The sequence below is a fragment of the Trachinotus anak genome, unplaced genomic scaffold, assembly GCF_046630095.1.
Source record: "Trachinotus anak isolate AG129_WGS33_773 ecotype Australia unplaced genomic scaffold, CSIRO_AGI_Tana_v1 ptg000005l, whole genome shotgun sequence".
Lineage (NCBI taxonomy): Eukaryota > Metazoa > Chordata > Actinopteri > Carangiformes > Carangidae > Trachinotus > Trachinotus anak.
In genome coordinates, this window is record NW_027273856.1 from 18,006,632 (window position 1) to 18,026,564 (window position 19,933).

A 19,933-nucleotide genomic window follows, 5' to 3' on the forward strand; every position below is an offset into this window, starting at 1 on the left:
GAGGCTCAGCAGACAAAGCTTACCTGCAGAACCTGATAGTTAAGGCCTGTCTGAATATGCCTGCCAGTGTGTATTGAGAAACACTCTGCAAGGTTCTCAGACTCGAAATACCAAGAAGTGCTTTGAAAAAGAAGAAGAGGTTTTGGGTTTCCTGCTGCCCTGTGGTACAGCAGAGTGAGACATGTCTAAGGTTGTTTTTGTCGTTTGATGGCCCCCTTTGGACTTTTTCCTCAGGTTGAATATGTTCAACACACTCCATTTTATTTCTCTGCACAAGGCCCAGTTCTACTGTGGCAATGTGCATCTGACAAGCCTATTCTAGTTATAGAATCTAATTTAATCCATCCATCCTACAGGACAGCTTTGTGGTTACATTCAGGGACAAGAGGAAGTATGTGGGAGTAAGCTGGCTGTCTAAAACTGCAATTGATCTCACCCACCACTCTGAAATCCAGCCATGTGGCTTTCTTTGCATATTTGTATTTTCATAATACATTACAAACTGCACACAGACAGGAGCATTTAGAAGTGCATTTAGTTTGAATTAAAAGAGCCCAGTCTCTGTGAATATCATCTATGTTGTGTCTGTCCCAGGGATTTAATGCGCAGGTTATTTTAGGGTTTTTTTTTTCATGAGACATTTATATTTCAATATGTGAGTTAAAACCACATTCCCCCCCCCCCCCCCCTTATTATGTGTTGGCTTTGTTGTTACCACAGAGTCTGCTTTTGTATAGTTCACACAGAAAGGTCAGCTGATGAGGTCTCAGTCAGCTTTTAGTCACCATTCATACAGTCAATTCATAGACTCATAGAGTTTTTATTGGAAAAAGAAGCGATTACAGCAAAGCAGGGGTGAAGTTGCTTCAAAGTGGGGACACAGTGGTAACCGACGTGTCTCTGCCCTTTTGAGTCTCATTGAACCTTCATTTCTTATTCCCATCATGATAACCATCTACCTGGGAACATGCAAAAGACAGTCTTGAAATTACTATGGTGTATAAAATTATTCAATGATTTTAAATCACTACAGAAACCAGAGACACAAAATATGTTTGGGTTAGGAGCTGCATGTGATAAATTCTATAACTTTTCATACAGCTTTATGTCTGTTTTTGACAGAAAAGCAGGAAAGGAACATGTCCAAGCATACAGTACAGTGTAACTGTAGCCAGCTTGTATTGAGCCCTTTCCCTGGGCTTTGGTTTAAGATGAATGCAAAGTCAATACACCACATAACTATCAAAGTGTGATGTCCAATTTTCCATCTGAAATTCATCTGATTGGAACGCTGTGGATATTTCAGCTGACTGTATGAGTATTATCATGAATCAACCACATTACATCAACACTGAAGTTACCTCACACAGCACAAGACTCACGAGCCAGTGCAGTCACATGGATCACAGCACCACTGTTACCAATGGTCATTATGTACTTTATATTATTGGCCCGCTGATATAATAGAGCTCCAGTATTTCAACTTTAAACTATATAACATACAGTATGTAAAATATTAAAGGGGTACTACACAACAATTTTGCACTTTTTCCTACGGGGCTCTGGAGGGAGTTTTTCCAAAGTTTTATAAAGAAAAACGTGATGAAAGCCTGTGATACAAACTGGAGGTGTGCGTTTTGACAATGTGGGCATTTAGGAGGTAGAAGGGTTCTTGTGAAAGACAATGCTGAATTGTGGGAAAAATAGGATCAAGTGATTTTGGAACTTGACTCATACTGTGGACTAAAAGTCCAGATATCGCAACTGCATCAGTTTTGACCATTAAATCTCAAATCATTAAAGACAAGAGGTTATAATACTCCTTCTGAGCAGTACTATGTCTTCAGAGTGGAGGCTCCAGTGAATTGCTAAAGGAAAGTGACAAGGCAGGCTCGGACTAGCTGACTAGCTGACAACGTTTCTTCTAGACTGCTGAGTAGACAGATGTTAATGCGAACGTTAGCTATGTAGCAATAGTATAACCTATAAATAGCTCCTTTAAAGCTGAAATTAGTGGTTGGTTATATGTGATCTGTATCTGGATACATTATGTGGACAATGACATCTATTCCACAGGCTTTTGCATTTACACCTGCTATCAATAAATGTTCATTATCTTGATTCCACCCACACTGTGATCAGATCTGAACATGCAAACTAGTTAGGTGGAATGGGCAAACTTCAAACAGTGCCAGGGACGGGCGTGACAGATCTTTAAACCATTTTCTTGCAAGGTACAAGTTGCTCTGTACAGCTACTACTTGTATTTTTTTGACATGCAAGTGGAGTTAGGTGACCTTTGTATGTGGCCACACTGTAAAGATGAGGTGAAATCCAACCATAATGCATGGAAAAGATATCCAGACACAGACTGCATGTTAATGCCAGATGTAAATGTAAACACTGCAGACACAGTGTGGTATGGAGGAGGAATCTGATAATGATTTGTATTCATTCACTTATTATTGCCTTCTTTTCTCTGACACAAAGTTCTATTTCTGTGTGATTTATAACATCCAGTTCTGACCTTGTATTTTTGCAGAGCGAGATTGACAGTGTAGCAGTTATGCAAGAGCTGAGTCGTGTTTTGCTTTCTATTTGACGTAAACAAGTCAGTTTTGTTTTTCCTATCCTCCAGTCTCTGTAGATTTTAACCCAGTATTCATCTGAGACATTATCAGAGCAGCACTGACGGGAATTTGGTCATAAAAGGAAAGATATTACCTTAAGAGTACAGGAGTGGAAGATGTATAAGATATGCCAAGAATAACGGACAAGAGTAAAATTTCCTGGCAAGTTGTTCAGTAAATAAAAAGTGTCTTATGAAAAGTGAGTTACATTTGACCCAGCTGGAAGCTGATCAACACACTGAGGCCTTTGATAAAGAGAAGCTGGAGTAACAAACATTCAGCTGGAAACAATAAAAGCCTGTGTTTTCCAGGTGCTATGTCATTAGTCTTTTCCAAACAATGGGATTGAGTTGAGTTTGCTCACAAGACACGCACCAATAATTTATGACATGAGATCAAGAGCTTGGGGCTTGTTTTATCCATAATGTAACCCTGATGTGATTTTATTTTAAAAGCCTGGCATGTGTTCTGTGCTGCAGAGTAAAACTTTTCTACCCTCTCTCTTTAAACCACACTTACTGCATACTTGTTAATCTGCGTAAAGTCCCTGGGTGGTTCGGTTTAAACTCCAATGTCACTACACCCTAAAGATGTTCACACTTCGCTGCCTCTCTGTCATGCAACCATCCTGAATGACAAGATTCTATTTAATTTCATTCACATTACAAGTTTTACATTTCAATCCCTTAAGCATTTCCAAACAAGTGCAACAACACTAATTGCAACACACCTTTAGGCTACTTTGCGCAATCACTGTTTGTAACATGACAAACCACTAGATAATTTACATGGAACAACATACAAATTCTAAAGAAGATGTGTGTAGTAAAAGGAAGCAAGCACACAGGATTTTTTTTTTATCACATACATGCTCTGTAGACTTATATCGAATTTGCATCACCCTCTTGAGCTCACATTAGATAAGCTGTTCTGAGAAGATACACACTGTATTCAAGTTCTTAGAAAATTTTTGTTTACTGTGAGCAGTAAAATATAATGATTGTTTGGTTTTGGAGTTTTGGCAGGTTAAATTTGATTGTCTGCTTTATATTTTTATGCTTTTACAACAGAAAAAAGTGGTTATGGGCAAGGGGTTTGTACAGACACCCACATATAAAAGACAGTTTCAGAATTTATTTGGGAAATTTTTAAATACTACAATAAAAATGTCAACACTTATGAAAAAAAAAACTGTTAAAATGTTTTATACAAAATGAGTCAAAACATCACTTTAAGTTATGAAGGTTTTCAGAGAAAGCATCATCATACCAATGTTTCCTTTATTGCCTAACATCTAAACTTCTGTGCTTGGAAAACATTAGCCAGATTGTGGCTTTGCAATGTGAAAATGTGTTTTCATACATGGTGGAGATCCCCCCCCCCGTACTCCCTCCCACACTTCTTCCCTTAGACCTGGGGGTGGGGGTCTTTCTGGTTTCAAATGTGAATACAGTGTACAAATGCTGCAGTGATACAGTATGAGCCATACTCTCATGTAGAGTAAGAACCGAAGCTGGAGGAGAGAAAGAGAGAGAGCAGGGGTGGGGGAGAGGACAGGAAAGGGGGAGGAAAGTGAGAGGTATCAGGACAGAGGGGCATCAGCCAGGGTGGGGGTGGGGGGTGGGGGGGTGGGGTTGCTGGGTTAGGTCTAGGTTTTGAAATATCAAAGCAAAGGAAGCACAGATGTTTTACCAACATAACTTAGGGAAACATTTTAAGATTCTGCCTTTAGCCAGTTATTTAACTCAGACAACAATTAGGCCTTAAAATACATTTGATAGATCAATGTTAATTAATTGAAGGATTCATTTAAATTCTTCTATTGTTTCCACTATATATATTGTGATATATTTGCTCTAATTTCATTGTATTTTTTCATTTTTCTTTCTTTTTATTCTCTTACTTTTATGATTTAAATCCTTACATTGAGTGAGGTTTTAAAATAAGCCCTTGACGCTTTTCTCACCTCACCTGCACATCCACTACATAAAAAAAACTACTTGAAATATTTTATGTTTTATGTTCATTTTATCAAATGAATGTCTCCATTTAAATTCTATAACTCATAAAATAAATGTCATTTTTCCAAAATAATCCTAAAGCTTTATATACTGGAGTTGCAAAATCATGCTGGAAACTCATGTGTTTATCTCTGCAGTACTGTTTAGTATGAAGGAATACATGTGGCTGTGCAGAAGTGGACAAACATTTTGCAATGCTGGATTTTGCATAGCTCTTCAGATCATTAACTGTTGATAAAATACCTTATTGCATACATGGTGTGTAATTGTGTCATATTTGGTTGAGTGATTAAATGCAAATACTCTCATGTATGTCATCAATGATCATATCACAGACCGTATCGTTTTTGAAAAATGGATAATGACATGGCAACCAAAGATGGGGACTTTTTGCCATAAAACCATAAGAGAACATTTCATAAGATAACCCTTGTTGGCACCACAGACCTAAGATTCAAATGCTTATCTCTGATCATGATACCACTCTGAGTAGCTGTATGAGTCATTATTTGAGCATGTTAGTAACTTATAAAGAGGAAGCAAACATCCTCTATTCAGCTGTATTAACTACCTGGAGAAAAAGGGGGAAATCCCAGATGACACATACACATTTGCAGATTTTTTTCAGGAAGAAGGAAATAGGAATTGAATGCATATCAAGTGATCCGTCAGTGATTTTGTTCCACGAATTGAAAAAAAAAACTTCTCATGTTCCATTTAAGAGGCAACATTATCTTCACATGGCTTGACATATGATGTGGTAAAATAAACCTGTGGTTTCATAAGAGTTCATCTCATGGCTTCTCCTCTGTTTTCACTTTGTCACAGTGATATAGCCTACAATTACAATTTTAGCTTTTACATGTGAGTTATGCAGAAATTTTGTTGGTGTCTATATCAGGCTAAAAGAACAGTAATAAAATAGCTATTGTATCAGTAAATGCTAAATCCTGAATAACAAGGCACACAGGACTGACACTTAACAGACTAATTGATATATAGAAGTAACCAAATTTACATTTATACATAACAACTTTCCTTAGGTACTGATCAAGGTGTTACATTGACTCATGTGTATGCTCACATATCATATATATATATATATATATATATATATATATATATATATATATATATGTACACTATACAATGTACTTTTAATGCAGTCCAATTCAACAGTTCTGCAATATATGCCACATTTTGAAGCTTATAAAGGTCAACCTTTCTTAAGACTGTGTTAGAAAGGTGTTGATTCAACTCCTACGTGATTTTTGAGGAAGTAATCAGTGATGGTTTTGTATTGAATTGAAATATATTGTAAGATATTCCTGGAAAAATAGCGTTAACATTAAATATGCAGTCTAGTGTAAGACTGACTCACCAAGCCACTGCTAAGAGACAAAAGTGAAATATTATAAGGTTCACATAGGACGGGCTTCTCTATACAGCACACATTGTTTCTAGAAGGAAAAGTCAAGGTGTAACTAAAGGTGCATCATTCCAGGTGTTGCAGTAAGCCATGGCAGTGAACCAGCATGTACAGGGGCCTCTTCATAGAAGATGTTTTGGCATTTCACACTAAGAAAAGCACAGGTGTAAATAATAGAATGAATGATTGGTTGTCATGACACACAGAACAAGGCCATTGTTAATGTTATTAATAACACCTGTGCTTTTCCTGCTACAGTGTGGCAAGTCAAAGTGTTTGCCTTTATCTTATGCTGAATCCAAATTCCATACTACACATTAAATGTATGCCATATGAAATATATATTCATAGTATACTGTGTTTTTGCAGTTAGTACAGACGAAAGCAACATACAGTACCAGTCAAAAGTTCGGACACATTTTCTCATACACTTCAATGGGAAAGTGTGTCCAAACTTTTGACTGGTACTGTACTTGTATACTGTTGTATCCTAAAAGGAAATGATTTAAAAAAATAATCATTAGTTTGGTTTCCACAGATCCCACCATGTCTAACCACCTGTTATTTGTTGTTATTTGTTATTTGTTGTTTATTTTGAACGTAACATACGCTAAAATAGAAAATAACTGTTCTGCAACCATCAATAAAATGTAGTAAGTGGTGTAAAAATTTAAGCTATATTTCTTCTTGAAATGAAGTGGAGAAGAAGTATAAAGCAGAGTGAAAACGAAATACTCAATACCTCAAAGTTGTCCTCGAGTATAGTACTTTCTGTAGTACCTGTAGTACTAGAATACTTCTGAAGACACAGTATGGTAATGTTATATCACCATGGAAACGAACCAGGCCTGTGACACCGGATGAAGTTCGGATGCCCCCAGTTCAACTTCCGGGTGGAAATATTGTGCATGAAGTAAAATCTGCTTGCAAATTCATTTGGACGAACTTCTCGGCCAACTTAACCGTGTAAAATGTCCCGAGGCTCAAGTGCAGGGTTCGATCGACATATTACCATCTTCTCTCCGGAAGGAAGGCTCTATCAAGTCGGTCAGTATGTGGATGTGTTAAGACAAAAGCCGGTTCGAAGGCTCACTTGTTTGCTAGCTAGCTAAATGCCCTGTCATGGTTCGCTTAGCTGGGCTTGTAGCTATTAAATAACACCCCGCCAAAGCGAAAGTAGAGTCATAGACAAGCACTAAAGTTTTACTAATGGCGTCTCAATCGTTATTTTACGGCTAGTTTCCCGATAGTAGTATTAAACAAAACAGAGAGAATCAAAATAGCTAGCTCGCTAGTAGGGTAATTAGCACGGTTAGCATTGCAGTAAAGCAAGCTGATTCATTGCTCAAACTGTCAACTTGCCACTGAGGCTAAGGTCGCGATTTTGGAAAGTTAGTGAAATGCCACTTTTGAGTAAATCAACTTCATCATGATAGCACTTTGTAACAATGGCCCAACTGTTATGTGTATTTATAGTGTTACGGCAAAGCGTTGGTTGGGCTTAAAGCGAAAAGCCAATCTAAAATACGTTGGTTATATCTGTTGCAGGTTGGTTTTAGTTCATGAAATTGATCCAGTCTCTTCTTAAACTGAAATGGACATGGACAGGACTGTTGTTGATGTCATCCAATCAACAACAGTTAGGAGACTGATCCTAAAGTTGCTCTACAAGCATTAAAAAACAAAACAAATCAATTGTTTCAGAGGAATAAAGAGAATATTCTCTTCAGCCATAAATTGAACTGGTAACCCTCATCTGGATGCAACATCTCTCACTGTCAATAATTTAGTGTGATCTGACCAATCAGATCACACCTGAACAGTTCTTTGCTGGCTGCTCTAAGTTTCCTACTGATGAGTTTGTTTGTATATTGACTCTACTGTCCAAAATCATTGAGTCTTGTACTTGTTTGTTTCCATTCCCTGAGTTCATTACTGTTGTCAGATGAACATGTACTCTTGTCTCCATGTTGTTTACAGAATATGCTTTCAAGGCCATAAACCAAGGTGGCCTCACATCAGTAGCAGTCAGGGGGAAGGACTGTGCGGTTGTTGTAACACAGAAAAAAGTACCGGTGAGTGGATATCAGGTTATCGTTTCCATACTGCCATGATAGTGAGTTCACATCACTCAAAGTGCTACTTTTGTGACAAGATGCATCTTCCTGGTCTCATGACACTTTCTCCTTTTTCCTGACATGCAGCAACATCCATACTGACAGTTAAATGTGTTATCTATGTGTGCTCTTTACAGGTGGAATTAAACAATATATATAGTCATGTCAATTCAATATGGGTCAGTCATTATTTATGCTTGTGAAACGCAATACAGTGCACTTCAGTGTCTCTCTGCTGGAGAATCTTAATCTACTGCGAAAATGGTTCACATTTATTTTAAGACTATATCGTGTTTTAAAACACATCAACTATGTAGTTAGGGTCAAAAAAGTATAAATATTGATGTGCGTCATGTTTTTAGACCCAAAGTGTAGTTTTGATATGTTAAATTGTTCACTTGGTCTATTGTTTACAATTTATTGTGTCTAATTTATAGCATGCAAAATTTATATTACATGAAAATAATATGTTTTGTATTTTCAGAGATAAGATTCTTTTTTTTCTGGAAAAAAAATTTTAAGGATGTATTTAAGTTTAAAGCAGCAAATATTTGGTTAAAAAATGATTGAAATTATTTATTTTATTCAGTTTTCACTGATTTTGAGTTTGTTGTAGATATAATTGTATTTACGCTCTTCATTACTTGTACCTACTACCAGAGGGGGGGGATTTTAATTTTCAGTGGCTAATATCTTTAGTGATTCTGATCACTGGAATACCAATGGGACTTTAAGGAGTCAAGTAAATCTTTGGAAACAGCAATGATGAGGCCACAATCAAATGTTCATTCTTTCTTTCTACTTTAAAACAGGACAAGCTTCTGGATGCCTCCACAGTGACTCACCTTTTCAGAATAACAGATAATATTGGATGCGTAATGTCTGGGATGACAGGTAAGAAAAACACTGATGTTTATACAATGGAGGCAAACAAGACATTTAACGCAATCTATTATTGATTGTTAGGATTAATTGTTTTAGGATAAAATCCAACAATCTATTTGCTTTTTATCTAAGTGAAAAATTTGCAAAATTGGATTTTAAAAATCTCAAACACAAAATTCTGGGTTAAAATGTGTTTTTTTTTAAAAAATGCCATTTTCAGCACAGACACTGTAGTATTTCCTTTATTTGTTGTCACCCTCACACTGAGCATCAGCATTCTCTGAGAATTGCTCATTTAGTGTTAACGTCTGTAGTTAGCTCAGAAGACACAGCAAGTTCTCAGTAAATGTGAACAATGGGGAAGCCAGTTCAAACCCAACTACTGTCTTGCTTTTTTTAAAAACTCATACATCATTTGACCTTTCTATTCTCCTCAGTCACAGCTTTTACTGTCGCTGATGGTTCCTCTTTCCACACAGATGTTATTTTTGGCATAAGAACTGACTTTCTATGGATTTTATTATTTCATTTAAACATTGCATTAAATATTTGAAGCAGCACTCTGACTGTGTGACAGTTTAATGGATGCTTTGAAACAAATCAGCTGCCTTTCTCTCCCTCCTTCAGCTGACAGCAGGTCCCAAGTGCAGCGAGCTCGCTATGAAGCCGCCAACTGGCAGTACAAGTACGGTTATGAGATTCCAGTGGACATGCTGTGTAAGAGAATTGCTGACATCTCACAAGTCTACACGCAGAACGCTGAGATGCGACCACTGGGCTGCTGTACGTATTGATTAGTTTAAATTTGTCATTATTCTTTTTTATTATTATTATTATTATTATTATTATTATTATTGATATTTTTTATTATTTTTCCTCAGTGGTGTATTTCAATCACACAACACTGAAATTCACACTGACTTATGATGAAAGATTTTCATTTTTTTTTTGCATTTAAAATGTGTCCTGATATTCCATCTGGTAATTATTTAAGTTCTATTTGGTAGAAGTCTTTGACCCTTCACAACAGATAGTCCTCATCATCTTTCTTGAATTGTCTTAATTCAAAATGAATAACAACGCCAGAGGCCAAGTCTTACTGTCAGTGCCCCCTCCAATGCTTGTTAACCTGCAGGTATGATCGTGATCGGCGTAGACGAGGAGTACGGCCCCCAGGTGTACAAATGCGACCCCGCAGGCTACTACTGCGGCTTCAAGGCCACCGCCGCTGGGGTCAAGCAGACAGAAGCCACCAGCTTCCTGGAGAAGAAAGTGAAAAAGAAACTGGACTGGACCTTTGAGCAAACCATTGAGGTACACAGAGTCTCTTTACGTTGATGTAGCACACGTTGATATGGGAGCAATTTGAATGCGAAAGTAACCTTAGAGGTGGTTTCCACTTGTGTGGCTTCTGGTTGTGTAGCCATTATTTTCATATCCAGTAAGTGATCGTCATACAGTATAATAAAGGCATCATAAACCTGATCTTATCTTCCCCTTGCACTACCTCTCTTTTTTCTTCCCCCTTTTCTCCCTTTTAGACGGCAATTTCTTGTCTGTCAACTGTTCTCTCCATTGACTTCAAGCCCTCTGAGCTGGAGGTGGGCGTTGTCACAACGCAGGACCCCAAGTTTAGGTAAAAGACTGGTAGTGATTACCTTTGTGAGATAAGATGAGCAGCTACCAAAACAATTTCCCTCATGTTTTTTTTCTAAAGTGAAAAAGGGACTGTTTTTGCAAACAAAAATGCCGTCATTGGGCTGCAAGTTAAAAATCATTTCATCATCAATCAATTGGTTGATTGTATATAAAATGACAGAAAACTGTCATATGTTATATATGTGTTATAATCTACCTGATGTGGTCAGATCCCTCAAAGATATTCAGTTTATTATCATATATGGCACAGAAAAGCAAGTACTCTAATTTGGACCAATCAACATGAACTCTAATGTTCTGTCAATCAATAGATCAGTTTATCAGTTGTTCAGCTCTTACAGATCTTATAGATTTTAGACATGAGAATCATCGTCTGTTTAACTGTTTTTCCCTCCAGGATTCTGACAGAGACTGAAGTGGACACCCACCTGATGTCCTTGGCAGAGCGGGACTGAGCGAGCAGAGACGTGTCACCCGTTGGATTAAGTTAGAGCATGACGGGATATGCAGTTCCCAGAAGGAGGCCGGTGTTATCTTTGTTTGCTGTACATTTACCCCACTGTTTCATTCAACAATTAAAAAAAAAAAGTTTTTGGAGTAAAATAACAGTTGTCTTTGATATATTTTTGCTGTTTAGCTTTTTGCACTTTTACAGAATTCAGTGAGATTTCTTTATTCACACAACAGACTCAGACCCACTTTTTAACCCCTGGCCCCATCACCTGTGTTTTCATCTGTTAGTTGAATTTTAGCAGCGGGGGGGGGAAATGTTGATGGGAACATGAGCTTGTGCAGAGCTCTGCCTCTGAGCTTCCTGTTGTGGCTGTCAATGCACTAAAAATCACATGACATACCAAGGTGCTGTGGAGAGGTTATTTTACTACACACTGAATGATGTAGACCTGATTTGACCTCCTTTTCTCAACACTTAGTTTTTTTTTGTTTTTTTTTTTTAAGTGCACCTGTGGCATGTCAGAAATAGATTACTCCAGCTCACCGGATGTATCGTGAAACACGAGTAGTTTCTCTTTGTGAAGGGAAAATTTGTTCCCCTTGACAATTGAGAGTGGTTTCAACAAAGCTGACATATGAGCTCTGGTGTGTGTCGGAAAGAAGGGTGGGCATCGGCTGAGCTTTCTAGTCAATGACCCTATCCAGCTCAGCACCGGGAGGGCTTTGTCATTACCAGTTCATCAGAAATGATTTCAACATGTCATCAGCTTAGATCATTTCCCATCAGCTCTAGTCCCCCTAACTTCCCTCTGTGTTTTCGCAGCTATCATCAGACTCAGAAACAAATCCACGTGAAATGTAATTGTTCTCATCCCCGCTGTCATAATTTGTGGGACTTTTTAATTAATGTTTACGCCTCTTCTCTGAATTCCACTGTCCTAAAGAAGCAGCAACCTGCTCCTTGGTCTTTGGAAAATCCCTCTGTAGTACTGTACAGTTAATGTTTACAGCCCTGAGGGCAATTACAGGCTATAGTATACACAGCAATTCAACACAGTCACTCGGACACATTTTCAGATAAGTGTTGGGTCCAGCTTTACTTCATACTGGGAATTAGAAGAAGTACTTCCCGTCATTTCAGGTAATTCCTGTCTGAAAAATTCCTAATCATTTCGACTCAACAGTAACTCTACCTCTCTGTGGGACCTTTTCCGATCTTTCTCAAAGTAAAAAATTTCCTTGGTAGTTCTACCTATTGCCAGTTCTTAGCTGCTATTCAGCAGTAGTTCCAGGGCAGGGCGGAATATTTAAGTACATTATGTTCCTCTTATGCTGCCCAGGGACTTTCAACGCAGTGACTCAGAGACCCAGTGACCTCGCCCCAACAAGGAAATCCCAGACTGTTCCAAGAGTCTGAGTATGATCATTTTTCACTGTTTATGTTTCACAAGTCTGGGTGATGACTCTCTTCTTTGTCACTTTTTGTTAAGTGAAAAATGTGGGTTATTTTATCATTTGGAAAGGCCGTGACAGAGTGGTCACATGCAAGGAAAATGACTCGCACTGAGCGGAGGAAACACACAAGTCAAAGCTGTTTATATTCATAGACTTCTTTTTATTCTGAGCATTTTTTGTTAATAGTGTTTAAATCCACACATATGTACAAGTACAAAAATAATATCTCTGTATTTACAATATAGTACAAGTCTGGTATATACACATCAATATATATTTTATACAGTCTACAGAAGGACTACATGGAGGTCATGGTCTTGCTGTTTTGTGGTTCTTGGCACAGAGTTCTCTGATGCAGACCGGTTTTGACCAGACTGGACGCCATCTTCATTCATGTTTGCGATCCCAGGGCCAGCACCTGTGGCCGTGGACCTTGGACGGGGGGACAGGCAGGCACTGATTTGTCCCCCATTTGGGGGCCGTGGCTGGGCAACCCAGTAGCAGCTTCACTGTTGTTCATACCAGCGGTAGAGAGATCTGTTCTGTTTACTTTCCGAACTTTATGTCGTCGTAAAGCTGTGGGGGAGAAATAAAAGAACTGTTAGGAACCCATACCTTCAAGGCATCGTGATAGGAAATCTTTGCTAATGAGGTGCTTCATAATTCTGAATCAGATACTGACCTCATCCTCTGACAGGTCCAGGTCCTCCATGTCACTCTCGTCTGATTCGCTCTCGGGCAGCTCCCTCAGTTCCTGTGCCGTCTTCTCGTACAACTGGCACCGGATCTCTTCGTTCTGGCGCCCGTATGTGAGGTGGTACGCTGTGAAGCCGCCGTAGTTCAAGCAGTTAACATCAGCACCGAGGTTCAGGAGGCAATGGACCAGCGTGGGGTTCTGGAGATCCACGGCCAGGTGGAGGGCCGTCCGTCCACTGCATTGTTCCTACGGGAAACAATGAAGAAATAAAACCATTAGCTTCCTGCACGTGACTCTGCTTTTTATGATATTATTTAGCAAAAGAAAAATATACTGCTGGCTGCCATCATTTATGTGTATGACACCTACCTGTGCATTGATATCTGCACCCAGCTTCACAAGGTTTTCCACCAATGAAATGTAGCCATTAATAGACGCCAGGTGGAGACAGTTATGTCCTGGGAGGAGAAAAAGAAAAAGTTCAGTCACCAACCAAATTCGAGAAACAGGCACTGCTAAAGTGAAACTAAACAATTTGTGTGTACGTTTTTGTTTTTTTCCTCAATACTCACCATTGTAGTTGGGGAAGGACACAATGGAGGTGAGGTGGCGCTGGCAGTTCTGGGTGATAACACTGAAGCAGGCGAGGGAGCCCTTCTTGCAGGCGATGTGGAGCGCTGTGTTCCCACTGTCGTCAGCCAACAGTGGGTCGCAGCCGGCCTTCAGGAGTTTCTCCACCAACAGGGGCTGCTCTGTGATCACTGCTAGATGGAGGGCAGTCTGGGGGGAGGACATTTAAATTAGTATTTTATTTTTATTATTATTATTATTATTATTAAACACCACTTGTGTATGTGCTGGAGAATAAATCAATCACTGTGTATGATTTTGGTTATTACCTGTCTCTGGTGGTTCTGTACGTTGAGGAAGGGGTGATTGTGTGACAGTTTGATCATGTGAAGGGCATACTCTGTGGCTTCATGGATGATGGCCAAGTGGAGAGGCCTGAGGAGAGAAACAAAAAAACACACACACACACACAGAGGTTAGTTAAAATAACGCTTTTCCAAAAAGAAAAAAAAAATTACACACAGAGGAAGTGGTTCCAGCCAAATAAGAAAGAACAAAGCCTGAGCAGTGGAGCGTTTCGCAAGAATGGAGTTTTGTCGGGTTATTTCCACCAGTTGTGGTTTGACACATCTGATGCTTTATCAGTTACTGGCAGCTGGCCAGGGACTTTCCTGAACGCGCAACGCGGACTTTAGCACCGCCCAGATTGCTTTCTCAGCCAAAGTACACACACACACACACACACACACAAAGTACGCACTATGCTGCACACACACACGCACACACACACGCTTTTAAAGACCACTTGTTTTCGTGCAGCTTTCGTGCAGCTTTTCACATCTTTCCTTTGCATTGTATTTGTTAGGTTTTTGGTGCTGCGCACTTGTGCAAAACTTCCATTTCATTCACGCAGAATTATTACATTTGCAAATGCGTAACTGCAGTATTCATGATTTACAAAGAAAAAAAAATAAAAATAAAAAAATCCACTTACGTGTCACCGTCGTCAGTGACTGCATTTCTCCAAGGCTCGTATTCCTGTGAGTGATCGTGTGTGTCCACAGTCATCTCCTCAAACCCGTTCACCAGCTCGTCTTCTTTCAGGGAATCCAGGCCGCTGTCAAAACGGTCCTCTTGGCAAGGCAGCATTTTCCCGTGTTTGGGCTCCATGTTGTCGAGGTTATAATCCATTTGGTTGTGATTCGACACTCTGTGAACGTCCATGTTGACTTTGCGACTGCGAGAGGAAGCGGATGAGTCTCAGTGCGGAGGTGAGGGCAGAGTGGAGCAGCCAAGGGAGGCGCACTGGGTTTTGTGCGCTCGCTGGGCGGAGCCTTGGCGGGGATTTCCACTTGACTTATCTTAGAAAAAGCAAGGGAAATCACACTCAGCCGTGCTTTTGTGAGAAAAATCCCCCCCAAATACACTCAGAATGAAAACTTGTAGTTTCCTATTAGACACCTATTTTCACCTGTGATGTAGGTTAGGGGACATTATTTATTTCAATGAATGAGACATGATGGTCATGAATGAGAGAGACAGCCCCTGACTGGCTCTTGAAGAATTCCCTTCTGCACTGGGGAAATTATCTTTTTTTTTTTAGTGGCTAACCAAAGTAGCACTGCACATTTTCCATTTGGCCTAATTGGACAAATTTAAACTAGGCTTAAAAAGAAACATTCAAATTTCCAAAGTGAAATTCAGTTCAGAGTTTACACTGAAAATGAACTTACACCTACACTATTAACCACAGTGTGTTATCATGTAACTGCTATGGATCCTGTGGTTATTTTTATCATACAAGTGATAAATGTAATTTTACTTGCAAAGCACATTTATATTTTTGCCTCACCTCAACATTAGATACAGTCTCCTACACATGTAAATACCACAATCTGTAAGGAATTCTTCTTATTTAAGTAAGTTAATGTGTTAATCAGACGCTTATTTGTTCCTTCACTGAAGAACAATTTGCAAGATTTGTTGCACTTACACTTAGTTTGACCTATTTAGTTAGGAAAATGAACAGAATCCAGAGAGAAAACCTATTCAAATGTATGCATGTTCTGCATGTAGGTTTGTATTGTGTTTTCATGTATGTGACTATTGTTGTGCGAGATGCATCTTAATTTTCCCATTATTATAAACAGGACTGTTAGTTATGTCCCTTTGAAAGCATAAAATAAAATTACACAAATGTGTGTGAAAACATTGCACACGGTGTAAAAATCCACATCTAGTATATTCAGAGGGGAGGAGGCGACAGGATTTCCACACTTGTTTTTGTACATGATTACGCTACAGAGCAGATCAAGTGCAGAGGAAGAAGGGGGGAAGATTCTGAAGTTTCCTCATGGAGACTCCCTGATGAAACCAGCACCGTGTGGGATGTTCTGGACTTGCCCATCCAGCCCTGCACATGCTTTAACACATCTCTGGAGGTGAAATCCTGCACAAATCAGCTCTGAGCCTGGAAAACACAGTGTTAAGTCATGCAGAAGTGTATAACCTTATTGACTTTTGGTAGGTATTTTGACTATTTTCCTTTTCTTTCTTACACCCAAATGTTATGGCTTTCCGTCTTATCTTTTTTTGTCTTTGCTTTCGTCCCAATGTTGCTTTGATGCAAGTCTTAAAGAGGAAATTCTTTGTCTTTGACAACAAGGTGGCAAAAGTGCGTGACAGAGCTACCTGTCTGTGCTCCCCTGACATTTAAGATAAAATTCCCAGGATCATGTCTGTTTACACTGTGAAAGGTAGGCTTGGTGAAAACATAGCAACGGTATCCAAGAGCAGTGCAGCATTCACACCTCTGCGGGGCGATACTTACACACACACACACATATACACACCCAGCCAGGTTGTGATGTCACTATCTAGCAGCCTACTGTATCTCTCAGACCCACGTCATTCGTACAGGCGCACACCAGCTCTGTGTGTGTGTGTTGAATTCCACACATTCTTTAATGTCTGTCAAGTATCACAATGACACATGTGGGGACAAACTGTTCTTGCAGCCTTGTGTCTTTTTTTTCCTTCTGCCAAGATTGCGTGCTTGCGTCTATATATGGTCAGATATTCACTCTAGATGGGAAATACTGGGACTTCCACTTTACATATTTGAGAATTTTTTTTTTGTCAAGCTGTGCAAGTGCTCTTGTCTCCACTTGCCTTGTGTTTACTTGTGGTTGCTGTGGAAACCAACCACAGAGAGTACGCTGACGCCAGTTCAGCGTCAAGTGCTGTACATTGCCCTCTGTCTGTGTGTTGGTAAAGCACCACTTATCTAAGTCAGTAAAGTGCCTCAGGGGGCATCACACCCTCTCAGTGAAGTGCTGATCTCATGAAACTCTTATTTTCTGAACTGACCACCTAACACCAACCTCACCCTGCATTCTTTTTAACAATGGGCTGTAACACTGTGCATATACTTACTTACCAGTTTATTAGGCACAACAAATTAAAACTAATGCTTCATTAATGTCTAATGCAACAGCACCACAATAAATTCCGCTGTCATGGTTGAATAAAGTGTACCCAGCCTCATTTCTCTCTTGGTTGCAACAAAAACAGATACTTCTTTGAACTCAAACCTTATTCCAGGGCCGTTGTGCTTATTTATTGGATTAGATAAGCATTACCTCATAAACTTGCAAATGCATGTACAGTATATGTACGATACAGTATACAGTATGTCTAGGCAAAATACTTTTTTTTTTTTTAAAAACCTGCCCTTCCTAAATATTGTATGTCAAAGTTGAAGAAGAATCATTGCTCAGAGTTGTTAATAAATACATAATAATATATAATAACAAAACCTCACGATCCATAATAATTAAATAGCAGATTACATAATCTAATACATACATAATACATAATAATACATAAAGTATTATTTCCCCATACTTTACAGGCACCAAACATTTTATGTAAAAGTGCTTAAGGTTTTTTCTTTCTTTTCTGCAACAGCTTAGCGAGAGGTAAAATACTGTTGATGAAGAAGTGGGGGGAAAAAGATGGGGGGGGGGAGTCAAATAAATTACTAATACTGAAATTACATCATGGCTAATTTGTGAAACTGAAACACTTGTAATTTCTGGAGAGCATCTACTATTTACACTTAAAGGAATAGTTTGACATTTTGGGGAATAAGCTTATGCACTTTCATGCTGAGAGATGAGAAGATCAATTCCGCTTTTGTCTGTTTACGCTAAATATGGAACTAGAGCCGGAAGGCAGTTAGCTTAGCGCAGGGGAAACAGCTCGCTTCGCTCCAAAGCTTTAAGAAATAGCTTTAAAGCTTTGTAATTAACACATTATCATTTGTTTATTTTGTACACATAGATACTGCAGAGATACAACATGTCAATTAGTAATAGCATTTTTTCTTTTTTTTTTTTTCACTTAGGTTAGCAGTTAACAGTTAGCAGTGCTTCCGGTTTTTAAGATAACTTGCAATAAGCTAATAATCCCTTGGCTCTGAAGTGTAAAGAAACCTGTATCTCATCATTCATTTCTTAGTGTACAAATAAAACAAAAGTCATATGTTAATTATGAAGCATTAGAGGTGTTGGTCGCCTTCTTTTTTTTTTTTTTACTTTGCAGGAGCCAGGCTAGCTGTTTCCCCAAGCCATTAGTCTTAAAGCTAAGCTAAGCAAAACTGCTCGTCTGTTTTCCACAATTAGCAAACACATATGACAGCGGCATTAATTTTCTAAATAACTTCTGGCAGGAAATCAAATAAAAAGTGCATTCCCCACAATTTCCCTAAATACTGTATTTGACCAAGCACATATTAAAAATGTAAAATAAATGTAAACTAAATCTAAAATAAGCAGTAGCCTACTGAATATTTTGCTTTCTATGAACAGGTCACTGTTACACAGCCACATGATATAAGATTGACTCTGTCATATAGGGTGAATCTTCATCTAGCTCAGCTGTCTAAAAATAGCTTCACCTTCCCAGATGTGTTCATGTCATTCATGACATCGTTCCTCCTGTTTCGGTAGGAAGCTATCTCTCCGTTATTACAGTAATCACTCAGTGGACACATACTTACACTGCCAGTCAACCTCCACTCGCCCATGTTTTGTGTGGGCTCAGTGACACAGCAGTTCTACACCCAGAGTTTACACAAACTACACCCCCACTGTGTTTTCACAATGTGTGGCTCGCTATAAAAAAAAAAGAGTATTTCAGTATGGCAGCTTCACACATAGCTGTTTTCCATGGCTTGTATTAAATAATGGGTAGGCAAGTTCACTGTTTAATCATATGAGTCAGGCTGTTTCTTCGTCAGAGGGACTTCACCACGACCGTGCTTAATGAAAATAAACATCATATGCAGTTGTTATCTGATATAATCACTATGTACCGTGTACTGTTTTTAATGATGTCATATACAGAAATTAAGATAGTTTGTGTGATTTTCACTCTCATCACCCTATCCATTGATCTCATTCAATGAGCGAGGAAGGTAATTGACCCTGTGTGTTTCCCAGAACACATTTTAAAAGAAACACCTCAAATAGGTTTCTACACCTGTAAAAATAGAGCAGTTTTTCCCTGTGTTGGTCATGAGATTCTGATGGTTTGAAGGGTGGGAAAATATTGTGTTTCGACATCTTTCTAGTGCTGTAGCTTCTGAAAAAGTGGCTGAAGACATCAGAGACTTATTGATTGAAACTTTCAAACTGGGGTGAAAAACTCTGAGATCCTCCCCTTTGTTGACTCGGTTTCGCGCTGAATGTGCAAATGCATATTTTTTCGGGGAAATGTGGGTGTTTTTCGGAGAAGGGGTAATACCTTCATTTCCCTCCCCAGGCATTCCCACGGTGTTTTATACACACACACACACACACACACACACACACACACACACACACAGGGTTAATGTAAGTAATATGATCTGCTTTCCTACTGCCCTACTGCCACCAGGCAGCTCCCAAGATAATTGAGTCACTATCAGTATCAGAGTTATTGGTTAAGTCTTACAGCAGCATGGAAACACATTA

General features: G+C 39.0%; 2 protein-coding genes across 2 annotated transcripts; one reads left to right on the forward strand and one right to left on the reverse strand.

Moving 5' to 3' along the window:
- The first annotated feature begins 6,948 nt into the window (after nt 1–6,948).
- On the forward strand, nt 6,949–11,347 carry LOC139621809 (proteasome subunit alpha type-6). Its single transcript, XM_071478674.1, has 7 exons — nt 6,949–7,127; nt 8,061–8,155; nt 9,010–9,091; nt 9,710–9,865; nt 10,218–10,396; nt 10,624–10,718; nt 11,139–11,347. The coding sequence occupies exons 1-7, from the start codon at nt 7,052–7,054 to the stop codon at nt 11,194–11,196; spliced, it is 741 nt and encodes a 246-aa protein (XP_071334775.1). The 5' UTR covers nt 6,949–7,051; the 3' UTR covers nt 11,197–11,347.
- A 1,441-nt stretch (nt 11,348–12,788) lies between these two features.
- Nucleotides 12,789–15,211, reverse strand: nfkbiaa (nuclear factor of kappa light polypeptide gene enhancer in B-cells inhibitor, alpha a). Its single transcript, XM_071478672.1, has 6 exons — nt 14,911–15,211; nt 14,246–14,351; nt 13,919–14,126; nt 13,716–13,804; nt 13,332–13,592; nt 12,789–13,225 (listed from the first exon to the last, which is right to left on the reverse strand). The coding sequence occupies exons 1-6, from the start codon at nt 15,138–15,140 to the stop codon at nt 13,196–13,198; spliced, it is 924 nt and encodes a 307-aa protein (XP_071334773.1). The 5' UTR covers nt 15,141–15,211; the 3' UTR covers nt 12,789–13,195.
- Nucleotides 15,212–19,933: the final 4,722 nt, after the last annotated feature.